The sequence below is a fragment of the Centropristis striata genome, chromosome 18 (genome assembly GCF_030273125.1).
Source record: "Centropristis striata isolate RG_2023a ecotype Rhode Island chromosome 18, C.striata_1.0, whole genome shotgun sequence".
NCBI lineage: Eukaryota > Metazoa > Chordata > Actinopteri > Perciformes > Serranidae > Centropristis > Centropristis striata.
Genome location: NC_081534.1, coordinates 18,803,319 through 18,818,313, shown reverse-complemented (window position 1 = coordinate 18,818,313; position 14,995 = coordinate 18,803,319). Strand labels below are relative to the sequence as shown.

The 14,995-nt window shown below is 42.3% G+C and overlaps 1 protein-coding gene across 1 annotated transcript in view; it reads right to left on the bottom strand.

Moving 5' to 3' along the window:
* The window catches only part of cenpe (centromere protein E), a 30,382-nt gene that overhangs the window by 950 nt on the left and 14,437 nt on the right, over positions 1-14,995 (bottom strand). The window contains exons 28-51 of the mRNA XM_059356993.1: positions 14,729-14,950; positions 14,376-14,597; positions 13,837-13,917; positions 13,181-13,255; positions 11,804-11,956; positions 11,346-11,579; positions 10,925-11,158; positions 10,582-10,800; positions 8,948-9,064; positions 8,617-8,850; positions 8,256-8,489; positions 7,906-8,127; positions 7,754-7,810; positions 7,106-7,225; positions 6,815-7,000; positions 6,173-6,382; positions 5,000-5,212; positions 4,634-4,837; positions 3,910-4,086; positions 3,683-3,777; positions 2,526-2,623; positions 1,911-2,046; positions 1,409-1,812; positions 281-316 (exon numbers count right to left, since the gene is read on the bottom strand). Of these exons, the coding sequence (XP_059212976.1) occupies positions 281-316; positions 1,409-1,812; positions 1,911-2,046; positions 2,526-2,623; positions 3,683-3,777; positions 3,910-4,086; positions 4,634-4,837; positions 5,000-5,212; positions 6,173-6,382; positions 6,815-7,000; positions 7,106-7,225; positions 7,754-7,810; positions 7,906-8,127; positions 8,256-8,489; positions 8,617-8,850; positions 8,948-9,064; positions 10,582-10,800; positions 10,925-11,158; positions 11,346-11,579; positions 11,804-11,956; positions 13,181-13,255; positions 13,837-13,917; positions 14,376-14,597; positions 14,729-14,950 (4,183 nt within the window). The remainder of the gene's footprint in view (positions 1-280; positions 317-1,408; positions 1,813-1,910; positions 2,047-2,525; positions 2,624-3,682; positions 3,778-3,909; positions 4,087-4,633; positions 4,838-4,999; positions 5,213-6,172; positions 6,383-6,814; positions 7,001-7,105; positions 7,226-7,753; positions 7,811-7,905; positions 8,128-8,255; positions 8,490-8,616; positions 8,851-8,947; positions 9,065-10,581; positions 10,801-10,924; positions 11,159-11,345; positions 11,580-11,803; positions 11,957-13,180; positions 13,256-13,836; positions 13,918-14,375; positions 14,598-14,728; positions 14,951-14,995) is intronic.

Genomic DNA, 14,995 nt, shown 5'->3' with positions numbered 1-14,995 from the left:
TACTGTACTAGAAAGGAAATGGTTTTTTACTGCTATAATTATGTTCTGAATGTCATGTACAGCCCCTTTGAATGAATGCTAAATCAATTGACTACTCAAACACAGTGCATAGTTGCTCTGACTAATTAGAACAAAAGTAAATTCATCTGCTTGGGAAAGTGTGCATCATTCCTGATTCAGGTTATTAGGCTCAGTGGAAACCTGGTGATGTCCCAACACCTCATGCCTCTGTTAGTAAACCCCCAGTGGTTACCACAAACAGTGATATCAAAGCAGTTACCCTCCTCATCTGTTGTATCAGGAACATTGGAAATCTCTGAGAAAACAAACAGCTCAGGTCTTTATGATGCTAAGACCCTGTTTCCATTTAGCAGTAACATGTGGTCCGAGTGATCCGAACACAAGTGGACAGCTCTCAGTCTGTGTGTTCTCACCTGGCAGTAGCATGCGTCTCCACATGCATCTTCAGAGACCACTTGTGATCCCATTCCACCGTAACCGTATATTAACCGTATATCAGCCAGTTGCGATACGAATCTTTCTTAGCCTACAAAATAAAGTTTTAGAAAGGTGTGCTGAGCTCCCTTAGCCATCATGCGAGCCTCCCTCATTCACATCCTGAGTGTCCAGGACATATCCTGTGTTCTGCAATTTCCCTCTTTTCATTTCCAAGCGGCCAATTTCAGTTTTTGCCTGTACACGCCCGGTATCTCCTCTCTCTTGCTCGCACACACGCTCGCTTGCTCCTGATTCACATATAGTGGTAAAAATAAATGTGACAGTATGAAAACATTACAAGGAGAAAAAAAATACTTGAGCGAAAAAGATGAAATTAAAACATTGTAACAGTTGCTCTGACCACAGCTGGACACAGTGGTCTATAACTGCCATGTATATGCAGCGTTCAATAATTCAGTTATTTATTAGCCTATTTTGACAACGGACACATTTATTTTGAAAGGACGAAAATAGACTTGATCCTGTCAGGCGTATTTTAGCACCCCTCGAAGAGGCATGAGGTTAGTTATCACAGTAATTTTGCATATTTAAATGTGTTTGTGTTGGAATAAGTTTTGGATAAAATTAAACCTAGTAATTCATTTATCATTAAAATACACAGATTGATCAGGCAGGGGGCAGCAGTTGAGTAGGCGTTCCTTAATGTGGACAAGAGTCACATACCCGTTCTCACTACTATCTGAATGGGGACACATGCGGCCTGAACTACCTCCCAATGTGGTTTTTGACATCCAACCTCAATGCGTCCTGACAGTGTTTTCACCTGTATTTAGAGCTGTCCACTTGTGTTCAGATCACTCAGACCACATTGTCACTGCTAAGTGGGAACAGGGTCTGAGATTATTAGACAGACTCTAGTAGAGAAAGGTGAACTTTGGATAGAGCTTACCTGGAATGGTCCCAAGGCTGGAGTTATCAAAGAACTGCTTGGGATAGGTTCTGGACAGCAGCTCAGAGCTTTCGTCCACATCAAAGAACCTGCTTTTTGGGGAGTTTAGCTTCTTGGGAGAGCCCAAGACCTTCCTGGGAGAGTCTGGCAGCTTCATGGGAGAGCCCAGGACCTTCCTGGGAGAGTCACGCAGCGTCATGGGAGAGCCCAGGACCTTCCTGGGAGTAACCAAAATCTTTTTTGGTGAAGTCAGAAAGGTTGAGGAGTCTGAGGCCATAGGGTGTGGCCTTTTGGTAGGAGTGCAGGGTGATGAAGGCTTCTCCACCTCGGGCTTGCTCTTCACCTTCAGCTTGATGGCTCTGCTCTTCCACTTGTTAATCTCGGACTGCTGACTGGATACCAAGCTGATTTGACAGGGACATCGGATAAGGTCTAAAGGTCTAAATCATGCAAGGAATCACATGAACTGTTCAGGTACTTCCACCTTCAAAACAGGTCTTACCTTTCCAGGTCACTAATTTTCAGTTGCAGTTTTTTGACTTCCTCCTCCAGTTTATTTTTTTCCATCAGAATGCTGGTCTTGATCGCTAAACCTCTGGGGTTGGTCAGTCTAGCATGAAGGTCCTCACCCTGCAGAACTGGATTCAACATGACTACATCAGAGCACAATTTACTATTTTGTAAAAAAACAACTATTTAGGCTAAAATTGTATTTTCTGTTGTGTAAGACTTATTGGGCTATGCATGTTGAGAAAAATCTTTGCACATTTACACATTCAGTACATATATTAGCAAGAATTTTGGAGTCCAGTTTCTGGCCACATGATAAATGCAAATCCATTACATAGTACAACACACCTTTCATCTAGACTATACAGACTATACAGCTAATCAAACATTAATTTGTTTAGTGATCCACACCACACTGAGAAACCACAGGGATGTTTTGTTTTCATATTTATTTAATGATGTCCTATTATTAAAATATTTTTGAGTATTGACAATAGAGTTTGAGAATTCAAGTGTTACCATCTGAAATTGAAAGCTGCAGACAAGTGTTATTACATCATGAAAAAGGACAAACAGCTACATACAGACAGACATACTGCTGACTTACACGAGTCCTCTCCTTGCTGCTGTGACCTCCGCAAGGTTTCTCCCAGCTTCCTCAGTGACTCTTCCTTTTCACTCAACAGTGTGGTCATCCTCTGGATCCTGAGAAGAACAAACCTCTGGTCAGAACAGTCAGTCATGGAATGAATTAAATCAATTGCTTTTTATTCTCTCCTAATGGGGAGAAAGAGGACAGCTAGGATGCATCAGAGATGCTGAACTGATCAACCATTTGTTCCTTCCTTCTCCTCCTCCACCTCCTCCTCTTTAAAATGTTTAAATCTCCAAAGCAGCATCCACCCCCCCTCTTAGACCTAAGCCTCCACCCTTGTCTGTCACAGAGATGGGGGTGAGGTTGGAACTGGGAAGACCCCTCTTCAGCCAGTGAATACCTGTGGGGTGGACATGGAGGTGGTGCCAAGTTATAAGTATCTAGGTGTATACCTGGATAATAAGTTGGACTGGTCCCTAAACACAGACGCTCTCTACAAAAAGGGGCAGAGCTGCCTCTTTTTCTTAAGGAAGCTCAGATCTTTTCACATCTGTAGTAAGATGCTGCAGATGTTTTATCAGTCTATGGTGGTAGTGTGTTGTTTTATGCTGCAGTCTGCTGGGGAGGCAGCATCAGACACAGAGATGCAAGGCGGTTGGACAGACTGGTCTAAAGAGCTGGTTCTGTGGTTGGAGCCAGGTTGGACACACTGGAGGAGGTGGTGGAGAGAAGACCTGTCAAGATGTTTGAGGCCATCTTGAAATACCCAGATCATCCGCTACACAAAACCTTTATGGACCAAAAAAACAGCAGTGGACGGCTCCTCTCCCTTTGTTCCAGGACGGAGAGATTCAAAATATCCTTCGCTCCTACAGCCATCAGGCTGTCTAAGTCTTCAGTAATCTACAGAAGAGCTGACAGACTAACTGAATTTGCCCTTGGGGATAAATAAAGTAATTTTGATTTGATTGATTTATAAATAACAGGGAAGCCTCTTTCACCATCTGCCAACACATAAAAACCCCAAACAAAACAAATCCCCCCACACAGCTAAAGAGAAGGCAATTACAGAAACCCTGACATTTCAACAACCCACCTGGTCCACCTTATGAATAATAAAAAAGCAGAAAAAGAAAGTCAGGAAAAGAATACAACAAAAAGGCTCTTACTCTTGTTCATGTTTATCAGATGCTGAACTGAATTCCACTTCCATTTTGAAAAGTTTTGTCCGTAGTTTTTCCAGCTCAACAGCACTGGGTGATGCCTTTTTTTAAACAAGAAAAACATTATATAAGATACTCAGTGCCAAAGACCATAAAAAAAGAGCTCAGCGTATAAAGCAATTAGCCTCAGAATGTGCTGCCATAGAAAGTGACAATGAAATGTTGAGTTGAACCTCAGACTCCCGCAGTTTGCTCCTGAGAGTTTGTATCACATCTTCTTTCTCCTCAACTTGTGCGCGGCTGTCCTGTAGCTCTGTCTGCAGCAGCTGAGTAGCCTGTTTATGGTTGGACACCCTGCTGCTGGCTTTGATCTGAGCTTCCTCCAGTTGCTCATTTTGTACACGCAGAGCCTAAAAAAATCAGAAAGTTGTCTGTCACCATCTGTAAATCAACAAGTGTCCCAGTAATGCCATTATTACATGAAACATTGGATACAACTGCTACGCAAAGAGACAGGTTAGGAAGAGACGAAATTATGGAAAAAGTACAACTCTCAACACCAACAATGTGTTATCTTGTTTGTGGCCCTCAGCCTTGAGTCCACTGGTTTCTTATGCAGATATTAATCTTATAAGAAAGCAGGTCACTGTCATTTTGTATTCTGTCAAGTTAGTAAAACAGGTTTTAAAAACAGTTTTATATTTTCAGAGGTGGATTAATCTTCATTTGATGCTCTATTAAGAATTTCTGGAAGCATGATGGTGTGTGAGTGTGTGTGTGTGTGTGTGTGTGTGTGTGTGTTCCTGATTATGAAGGATGTGGTAATGTGGTCACCACTTTTGACCAAAAACTCGCAAGGAAAAGACCCCCAGCTCGTTTAAGAACACATACAGGATACCACTGGTTATAAACACGTATATATAAAACAGACCTGAAGAGGATCTACGTCAGACACACCTTGACTTTTTCTTCAGTTTGCTGAAGCTGAAGCACGAGTTGCTGGTTGTCCTTCAGCAGGGAGAGCTCTGTTTTCAGAGGAGCTCCCTCCATCGTCTGTAGCAGAGTAGAATTTTTGCTTCTCTCCTCTTTGAGTTGAGAATCAACCTGAGCCTTCAGCTGCTTCAGCTCCTTAATTGGACCGTTTTGTTCCTTTATGATGTCCTGCAGGAGACAGGTGGAAAATATGACATTAGAAACATGTCAAATTTCACCAAAATACATACATTGGGGAATGAAATGTGGTGGATATTTGGTTCTGGTTGTTTGCCGGAAGTATAGGTTAAAACACAACAAACAACTAAATAAATTCATTTTAAACACAACCTGCAGAGTCGTCTTCCGGCGGCGTAACACTGCAGATCTGTGGTCCAGCTCAGAGCTCAGCATGCTGTCCAGCCCGCTGAAGTTGGTTGGCTCGTTGTTTAACACGGCCTCCATCTGCTCCTTGAACCTCTCCCTGTCTCGGATATCAGCTGACAGCTCACTGGGGTACAATGCCATGTTTGCCCAGAGCTTCCCCAAAATGCTGTCCATTTTCTACAAAGCCAAAGAGTCACCATAAAGTTTCAATAGAGAAATGTTTGTGAAATGGAAACAATCTGAGGAATAGGATACTTTGACATATAATCTGTAAATCTAAGGTGTGATAAACACAACCTTACTGAGCTACGGGTCATTGTTGAAGTTGAGTAGGACTGCACTGTATGTTATTTTTTGCTGACTGCCAAAGGTCAGCCCTACACACAGGGTGTATGTAACTGAGGACAGATGAAGAACAGCCCCTGAACAAACACGTTGTCACTGACCTCATAAGGAAAGTGCTTTTACCTAACCCATTTATAGGCAATTATTAGGGCCCAAGATGCAAAAGCGCTTTTGTTCCACTTTGAAGTAAAGTGAAGCATAATCTGCATAGACAGTTGTTTAAATCAAACATCCTGCTGTATATGTTTTGAACAGATTTACAGCATGTTGATTTATTAATCAACACTCCAGGTCTGAATGATGATGACTGATTTTATTTCACCACCCATTGTAGCAAGTGAGCGGAATTTGCATGTAGTGAAACGGGAACACAAACAGATCAGCACCATCAATGAACGTAGATGCTGTAAATAAGTTCAAAACACATATACGACGGGATATCGATGTGATTTAAACAGCCATCTATGCAAAAAAAAACGCTTCACTAACATCAATTAAATAGACTTGATGCGTACAAAACAATTCATACAAAATAGACATGCAGAAAAGCAATTTACACAGAAATTAAATTATTAATGCAATTTGCATTTGCTTTGAGCTATTTGGTACTGCTGAGTGTCCAGCTCTGTTACAGACCATATCCTGTAATTTCTACATTGTTTAAAGTTGTTGTCAGGAACAACAAGGTGAAATACTGACAAGCACAATTAATGAGGATTAAGGATTCCCCATCTGTAATGTTTATCATGTGTGAATGGGGCCTTTTTAAAAAGGCGGAGCAGCAGAGCTCACCTGAAGGTAGATCTGCCTCTTGTCGAGCAGCTCAGTCAGTCTGTGGTCCCACAGTGTGTGGAAGTCCTCGTCTTTTACGGAGTAGCAGGGTGCCTGTGCTCTGCACAGCAACACATCCTGCAGACGCCTCTCTTCAAAAACAGCCAAATCTTTCTTAACTAAATCCTCAAACAGACGCCTGTATCCCTGTGCTTGCACCTGAATATGCTCCTGGGGAAGCAGAGAGCAGGAGTTTTAAGGTTATGACCTGATCAAAAGAATAAAGGGCCGTCCACACCAAGGATAACTATAATGGTAACTATAATGATGTGAGCCTCCACACTCATAATGTTCTGAAAACAACGGCACCAAACACATGCTGTCCACTGTGTCAGAGCTGCCCATGTCCTTCGTGTTCTGCATTATAGTGTTTCCTAAGTCTAATAAATATGTTTTATTAACATATTCTTACTAATAAGAATAAGAATACAGTTGAAAAGTGCTGCTGCTGCACAGTTGTAGTGCTGTGTGTCCATGGAGGTGAGGAGAGACAGGGGGAGAGGAGTTTTTTTATTTGTAGTTATCTTTATAGTTATCGTTGTTGATGGGGACGGCACTTAAGAATGATAACATTTCAAATAGAAAAAATATATTGATATTTACCGTTATGTTTCCCAAACTCTGAGCCGTCTGCAGCCCCAGATGAGACACAGCGATGTAGGAACTCATGGTGGATTTTGGTAGAAACGTCAAATCAGAGTCCTTTACGCCACAGTGCACCTTGTCCAGGGTTGTCGAGTTAAACTTGGAACACGTGTCTATAAAGTGCTGGAATTTCTTGAAGGAGTCCTGCAATGACATTGAGTTCAGTTGCATCAGTGTTACGTTGAATTATTATGTTTGTATGTATTTGCCTTTCAGTTGCTCATTAACAAAACTGATTGATGACATTACCTGAAGCTTCCCAGTAGAATCCTGCAGCCGTGATGACATTGTCTCCTTAAGTCCACTGGTGCTTTGATCTAGACTCTTTGGCTGGTCTGCTGAGATGGTTGTAGTCGCTTCACTGAGCATCTAAAATTAAGAGAAAAAAAAGAAAAGAAAACCTCAAACTTAAAATATCCTTTTAATTATACAGTCATATACACAGGGTTCATCTCCAGCTAAAGCTGTATCTATATCACAATTTGTATTTTCAGACAGTATGTTAGATATGAAGATATGAGATAGAATGCTGGATTCTTGAAAATAAAACATATTTGTCATGTTATGGTTCTGACATTGAAGTTGTAAATAGTCTCCACATAGCACATGTCTTCTCTTCTCACATGTCTATCATCTTAAAATTATTCTAAAAGCCTTGTCTATGTATTGTTAGGATAAACCACATCACTTCGTAGAGAGATAAAATACACATTTAAAGTAAATGTTTGGGAACTCAGAGACATTCCCACAACAGTTAATTTATATCTTATCTTATCGTATCTTAACCATCTTATTTGGAGGAAAAACTCAAGGTTAACACACACGTGTTTCTTTGTTGCTAGTCACTGCATCAGTAACTACAGATACAGACAATAAGAGTCAAACGGGACACTGCACCTGCTGCTGCAAGTTCAACTTTTCCTGCTCACTCAACTTCTCCTGGAGGGCTGAGACCTATCGACGTAAGACAACATAAATTAGCTGTCAGTGTGTTTTGAAGCAGTCAGTTTATCCAAGTTACCAGTGATTTTATAGTTACAATATTGTACCATTTTAATTCTGTCCTCCAGCTCCTCTCTGAGCTGCTTCTTCTCCTGCCTCAGTCCCTCCAGTGTCTCCTGCAGCTGATCTCTCTCCTCACTGAGGGAGGAAACTTTGCAAAGCAGCTTCTCCATCTCCTCTGTAGAGGTCTGACAGCTGGTCTCCTTCTCAGAGAGCAGAGTGTCTCTCTCTGCTGTAATGCTCTCCATTTTGTCAGTTAGAGTCCTCATCTGTGAGGAAGGGGGCAGAATAAACCATTCAAGTGTCTCTTGAACTCCAGCTGTCGCTTCAGACACCTTGTATTCAAACCCTAAAACAGAAGTTATTTTATAAAGAAGGAAAGCTACCAGACACAAACCTCAGTCTGCATTGTCTCCATCCTGTCCTCCAGCTCTTCTCTGAGCTGCTTCTTCTCCTGCTTCAGTCCCTCCAGTATCTCCTGCAGCTGATCTCTCTCCTCACTGAGGGAGGTCACTCTGCACAGCAGCTTCTCCATCTCCTCTGTAGAGCTCTGACTGCTGGTCTCCTTCTCAGAGAGCAGAGTGTCTCTCTCTGCTGTAATGCTCTCCAGTTTCTCAGTTAGAGTTCTCATCTGTGATGAAGGGGGCAGATAAAATGATTCAGTGTCTCTTGAACTCCAGCTGTTGCTTCAAACACTTTGTATTCAAACCGTACAACGGAAGTCTTTCTTTAAAGAAGTAAAGCAACCAGACACAAACCTCAGTCTGCATTGTCTCCATCCTGTCCTCCAGCTCTTCTCTGAGCTGCTTCTTCTCCTGCCTCAGTCCCTCCAGTATCTCCTGCAGCTGATCTCTCTCCTCACTGAGGGAGGTCACTCTGCACAGCAGCTTCTCCATCTCCTCTGTAGAGGTCTGACAGCTGGTCTCCTTCTCAGAGAGCAGAGTGTCTCTCTCTGCTTCAATGCTGTTCAGTTTCTCAGTTAGAGTTCTCATCTGTGAGGAATGGAGATGTTAGAACAAGTTTTGCAAAAACAAAATCTTGCTTTAACACAATAATGAATCAATTAATAATGACATATTAGACACTAACCTGTTGATTTAAAGAGCATTCCTTATCCTGACACAGCTTTTCCAGATTAGAGTTGATCTGCTTCTGTTCACACAGCTCCTTTTGGACTGACTTCAGAGCTTCTTGTGTTGTGGAAGCCTTTGAACAAATTGTTAACTTTAGTTAGTCAAAAGTAAAAAAAAAAAAAAAAAAAGGGTAATGAGAAACTAGGCATGGTAACAACCCTGTGAGGCCCACCGTTGCAAAACCTATTTGAAAAAGTGCAATAGTACATATTCCTGACATTAGGGGTGGGCAATATGGCCCTAAAAGATTATCACGATATTCTTGACGATATTACAAAACACTGAAAAATATATAGAAAATATGTTTTTTTCAGTCAGAAAAAATAGATACAACTAAAAATAATACGCTTGACTCTTGAGTATTAGCAAATAATACAAAAATAACCATCTAGGGGGTCCGGGGGCATGCACTCTGTGGTATGTTTTATTTAAGGGATCTTATTTTGACAGTCTTGAAAATTCTGTGGTGGATTCTGTTAACACCAGACTGTGTTGTTATTTTGAAAGCTGCATGTGTTTAGCGACAGGAAGTAAAAGTAGCTTTTTGTGAATAACAGAACTTTAATTGTTAGCTACTGTTAGCTCGCGGCTAACGAACGGCATAATACAGCAGTGTGTTTGGACCGTACGGACCTCTGCTGGCCCGGACAGGTTGATAGCACGCAGACGCACACAGAGAAATGATGTGGGTTCGGGACTGATACAGGCAGGTTGCCAGGGCGACTCGGTATATTCAGTGGGTGTGTAAGTGTGTGAAAGCGCGCATGTCTCGGAGGAGGACGGAGAGGTGGGTTGGGGTTTTGATTGACTGACTGGTGACAGACCCACTGCTGAGCAGAGACAACGAAAAATAACTTTATATTATGAACAGTGTAAATATACTTTCAGTAGCTTGAAATGTGACATTAATGCAGCACATGAGACTCTGGCGACAGTCTAGGTAATTACCGTAATGGGAAACCCTAATGCGACTGTCAAGAAGTAGGATTGTTGCCAATATCATGATATGCATTTTTTTACTCAAAATAATTATACTGGTATAATTGTGAACAATACAATATGGCACACCCCTACCTGACATATCCCAACACCCCAGAATCTAAACTCTGTCCCTGCAACTTTTTTGGAAGGAAAACAGAAACACTTTGATACACAAAACATTTCAAGTCCAAACATGGTTGTCTCCCACTGACCCTCCAGCTCTCTTCAATTACCCAAGTAAGCATTTGACCTTTTAAAACATTTTGAAAAGAATAATGTATATGGGGGATTGATTTTAAGTGTTGCAAAACCACAATCCTGGACTTAAATGGATGTCATCTACCAAGTAGTAATACTCCCCAGACATAAAGACTGTAAGAAAATGATTTGTTTTGGAACTTCTTATCATTTAGAAATGCCTTATAACATGAATAATAATTACAAATGTAACTAGCCAAAGTTATTTGTTTTACTTATGCTGTGTCAGCCATTGTCATGTCAATAAAAAGTCACCTAATTGAATTATCAGTATGTAATATTTAGTTGCAATTTTGCAACATTTTCACAAAAACCTGTAAATAACCAACAGCACAACTTTTTGCCACAAACCTCCATCCTGTCCTCCAGCTCTTCTCTGAGCTGCTTCTTCTCCTGCCTCAGTCCCTCCAGTATCTCCTGCAGCTGATCTCTCTCCTCACTGACAGACGTCACTCTACACAGCAGCTTCTCCATCTCCTCTGTAGAAGCCTGACTGCTGGTCTCCTTCTCAGAGAGCAGAGTGTCTCTCTCTGCTGTAATGCTCTCCAGTTTCTCAGTTAGAGTTCTCATCTGTGATGAAGGGGGCAGATAAAATGATCATTCAAGTGTCTTTCCAGCTGTCGCTTCAAATACTTTGTATTCACACCCTACAATGGAAGTTATTTTAAAAGAAGTAAAGCTGCCAGACACAAACCTCAGTCTGCATTGTCTCCATCCTGTCCTCCAGCTCTTCTCTGAGCTGCTTCTTCTCCTGCCTCAGTCCCTCCAGTATCTCCTGCAGCTGATCTCTCTCCTCACTGAGGGAGGTCACTCTGCACAGCAGCTTCTCCATCTCCTCTGTAGAGGTCTGACAGCTGGTCTCCTTCTCAGAGAGCAGAGTGTCTCTCTCTGCTTCAATGCTGTTCAGTTTCTCAGTTAGAGTTCTCATCTGTGAGGAAGGCAGCAGAAGAAACCATCCAAGGTTCTCTTTGACTCTGGCTGTATCTTTAACTCTGGCTGTAACTTTAAACAATTATCAATCCAAATATCATATAACTACTACAGGGTATACAAAGAATGTGTATAACCCTTCAACGAAAGTTATTGTAAAAGAAGTAAAGCCACCAGACACAAACCTCCATCTGCATCATCTCCATCCTGTCCTCCAGCTCCTCCCTGAGCTGCTTCTTCTCCTGCCTCAGTCCCTCCAGTATCTCCTGCAGCTGATCTCTCTCCTCACTGAGAGACGTCACTCTGAACAGCAGCTTCTCCATCTCCTCACTGTGAGGCTGGGTGTCAGTCGTCCTCTCAGACAGCAGACTGTCGCTCTTTGCTCGCATACTCTCAAGCTCCTCAGTTAGCCTCTGAACCTGTCAGGGAAGAATGGAGACATATTCGTTATTTCAAACATTGGGAGTGAAATGAATCTATAATCTGTATTTAAAAAAAAATTAAAAAACAAAAATTTTTTTCTTTTAATTTAGCCGAAATTCACCAGTTCAGATGCTGCATTTGATCAATTCAAGAAACTACGGCTATCATTAGACAGCAGGTGCACTTGGTGTTTTCTGTGTGTATACTAATGTAGTCTTGCCTGATTTTGCAACTGAAGGGCAATCTCTGTATCACTTGCAGTGCTTTGTCCGCCCTGCAGTTCTGCTTGTTGTCCCCTCAGCACATTGATCTCATCTTGTAGAACTCTGACGTTCTCCTGAGACACCCTCAGCTCCTCCTGGTTCTCGATCATCTGAAAGAGATTACCACCACATGTGTAGATCTGTAAAAACTCACTAAAAAGGAGTGTACAACAGAGAGCGTGAACAGTCTCCAATTAAAAACCTGTAAAGTCTTGGGCTGTCACATAATAAAAGCTACAAAGATTACTTGATTAATTGATCAATCCTGATTGGCTGGTGAAACGTGTCCGTCCGCTCCAGGTAGTACCACTTACCTTAAATAGTTCATGCAGACGGCATCACGTCATTCAAACACCTCTAAATTGCTGGAAAGATCTGTGCTGGCTTTTCGCCTTAGGGCGTTCATAGTGATCCCATGAAGGCGTTATATTCTGCCCTTTCATAGTGCAGTCCGGCGTTGCCAAGCAAGGTGTACAGTAGCACAATGCTAATAGGCTGCAACATTAGCTGTATAGCAGTAAGTGTATGTGCTGCAGCAGTGTGTGTTCACTTAGCGACCTCTGTTTACAACAAGCACCGGACATTCCGTGAATTAACTGGCATCGCTTTCTGTGCACAATCAGCGGCGAACACTTTATGTACAGTTAGCGTGCTCAGTTTGTTTACAATAAGCCGTGGACGCTGTGCACAGTTAGCGACGGCGGCCGCAGTAGTTGTGCATGCCGTTACAGCAAGCTTTGCTCCTTCCATCTCGGCATCTCTCATTGTTTACGTTTGGTGTGTCTCCCGCATAGAGATTATTTATTTATTTATTTATATATATATATATATATATATATATATATATATATATATAAATAAATCTGTCATGTATGTATGTATGTATGTATGTATGTATGTGACGTCACGGTCGAAACTGTTGCCAAGTGATTACGCGACGATCGAAAACCATGTCACCTCCGGAGTCTCGTAAATCCCTCTGGGGGCTTTTTTTTTTTTTAATGGAGACACGCCGAGTGAGCGTCCATTTGAGAGGGTGTGGCCTGACCCTTTCCCAGCTGCCACTTTTTACCCTAATGGAAACACGGCTATAGTGAGACATGTCACTCATATTATTCAGAGAACCGGGGTTATGTAAATAACCTAAAGTTTTACCGTGAAAGAACTTGACTGGGCTGCACATCTGAGACCTGACTGAGCCCATGGTTTTGAAATAAAATATCAAACAATAACATATGGTTCAACAGTTTAGTTCATATCGTTAAAATCCAAACTATTTATCTAATAAGAAAAATCAGAGGAAAGGGGGGGTGGGGGGGACGACGACGACTCACCAGTTCTATATTTTCTTGAAGGTCAGACTTCAACTGGCTCACCTCCTCCTTTGTTTTCTCCAGATGCTCCTCCAGCTGTTGGATCAGATGCACAGTACATAAATTAATTATCCTTATCTGAACACTGGCCATGGGTGGGGAGCTGGAGCCAGTCCTAGCTGAAATTGGGCGAGAGGCGGGGTACAGCCTGGACAGGTCTCCAGACTATCACAGGGCTGACATATAAAGACAGACAACCATTCACAACTAGAGGTGATTTAGAGTCACTAAAGAAAAAAACGCTGACACAGGGAGAAAATGCTACCTACACAGAAAAGCCGCAAGACCTTCTTGCTGTGAGGCAAAAGTGCTAACCACTACACCACTGAGTAGCCCAGCACATACAGGGAAAAAAAAACATAATATTTGCAGCATTACTTTATTTTCAGAGGACAGCTTTAATTACTTCAGGAAATGCCTGAATTCATAAAAAAGAATACAAACTGAAAATCACTGAGTTCCAGAGAACATATGTAGTACGTAACTTTGTGCAGCAAGTTGTGTCTTACTTTCTTCCAGAGTCTTGTTCAATATTAGTATGCCCAACAAAGTAAAATGAGGCTTAAACTGTAAAAATGTTACTGGTGTAAGAATGTGAATAAGTGGGTAACAATTACCTGCAGAACTTGTTGAGCCTCCTGCTCGTCTTTCAGCGAATGATGTGCAGAGCTGAGCTGCTGCTGGAACTCACACTGCATCTGAACAACAAAGAGAAAAACACATGACCTCAGTTTGTACTGACAATTACGACTTTCTTGTAATTATTCACCCTTCAGAGACAGACAATCACGCTCTCATTCATTGCTACGGGCAATTTAGAGTCACCCATTAAACCTAAGTGCATGCTTTTGGACTGTGGGAGGAAGCCGGATTATCCGGTGAGACCCCACGCTGACAGAGGGAGAACATGTAAACTCCACACAGAAGAGCCGCAGGCCGGAATCGAACCTGCAACCCTCTTGCTGTGAGGCAAGAGTGCCAACCACTACACGGCCATGCAGCCCTGTTTGAGGACATGTACGTCTTAAATCCAGGAAAAAACATGTAAAAAAAATGTGTCTCCCAGCAGGTATTGTTCCAAGAAAGGACCAGATTTCAGTAAGAACGCCAAGGATATAAGTGTAATCTCAATTTACAGCATTCAGCCCAAACTTACCATCTCCATCCTGTCCTCTAGCTCTTCTCTGAGCTGCTTCTTCTCCTGCCTCAGTCCCTCCAGTGTCTCCTGCAGCTGATCTCTCTCCTCACTGAGGGAGGTCACTCTACACAGCAGCTTCTCCATCTCCTCTGTAGAGGTCTGACAGCTGGTCTCCTTCTCAGAGAGCAGAGTGTCTCTCTCTGCTGTAATGCTCTCCAGTTTGTCAGTTAGAGTTCTCATCTGTGATGAAGGGGGCAGATAAAATGATCATTCAAGTGTGTCTTGAACTCCAGCTGTCGCTTCAAACATTTTGTATTTAAACCCTACAACGAAAGTTATTCTATAAAGAAGTAAAGCTACCAGACACAAACCTCAGTCTGCATTGTCTCCATCCTGTCCTCCAGCTCTTCTCTGAGCTGCCTCAGTCCCTCCAGTGTCGCCTGCAGCTGATCTCTCTCCTCACTGAGAGACGTCACTCTGCACAGCAGCTTCTCCATCTCCTCTGTAGAGGTCTGACAGCCCGTCTCCTTGTCAGAGAGCAGAGTGTCTCTCTCTGCTTCAATGCACTCCAGTTTCTCAGTTAGAGTTCTCATCTGTGATGAAGGGGGCAGAAAAAATGTTCATTCAAGTGTCTTTCC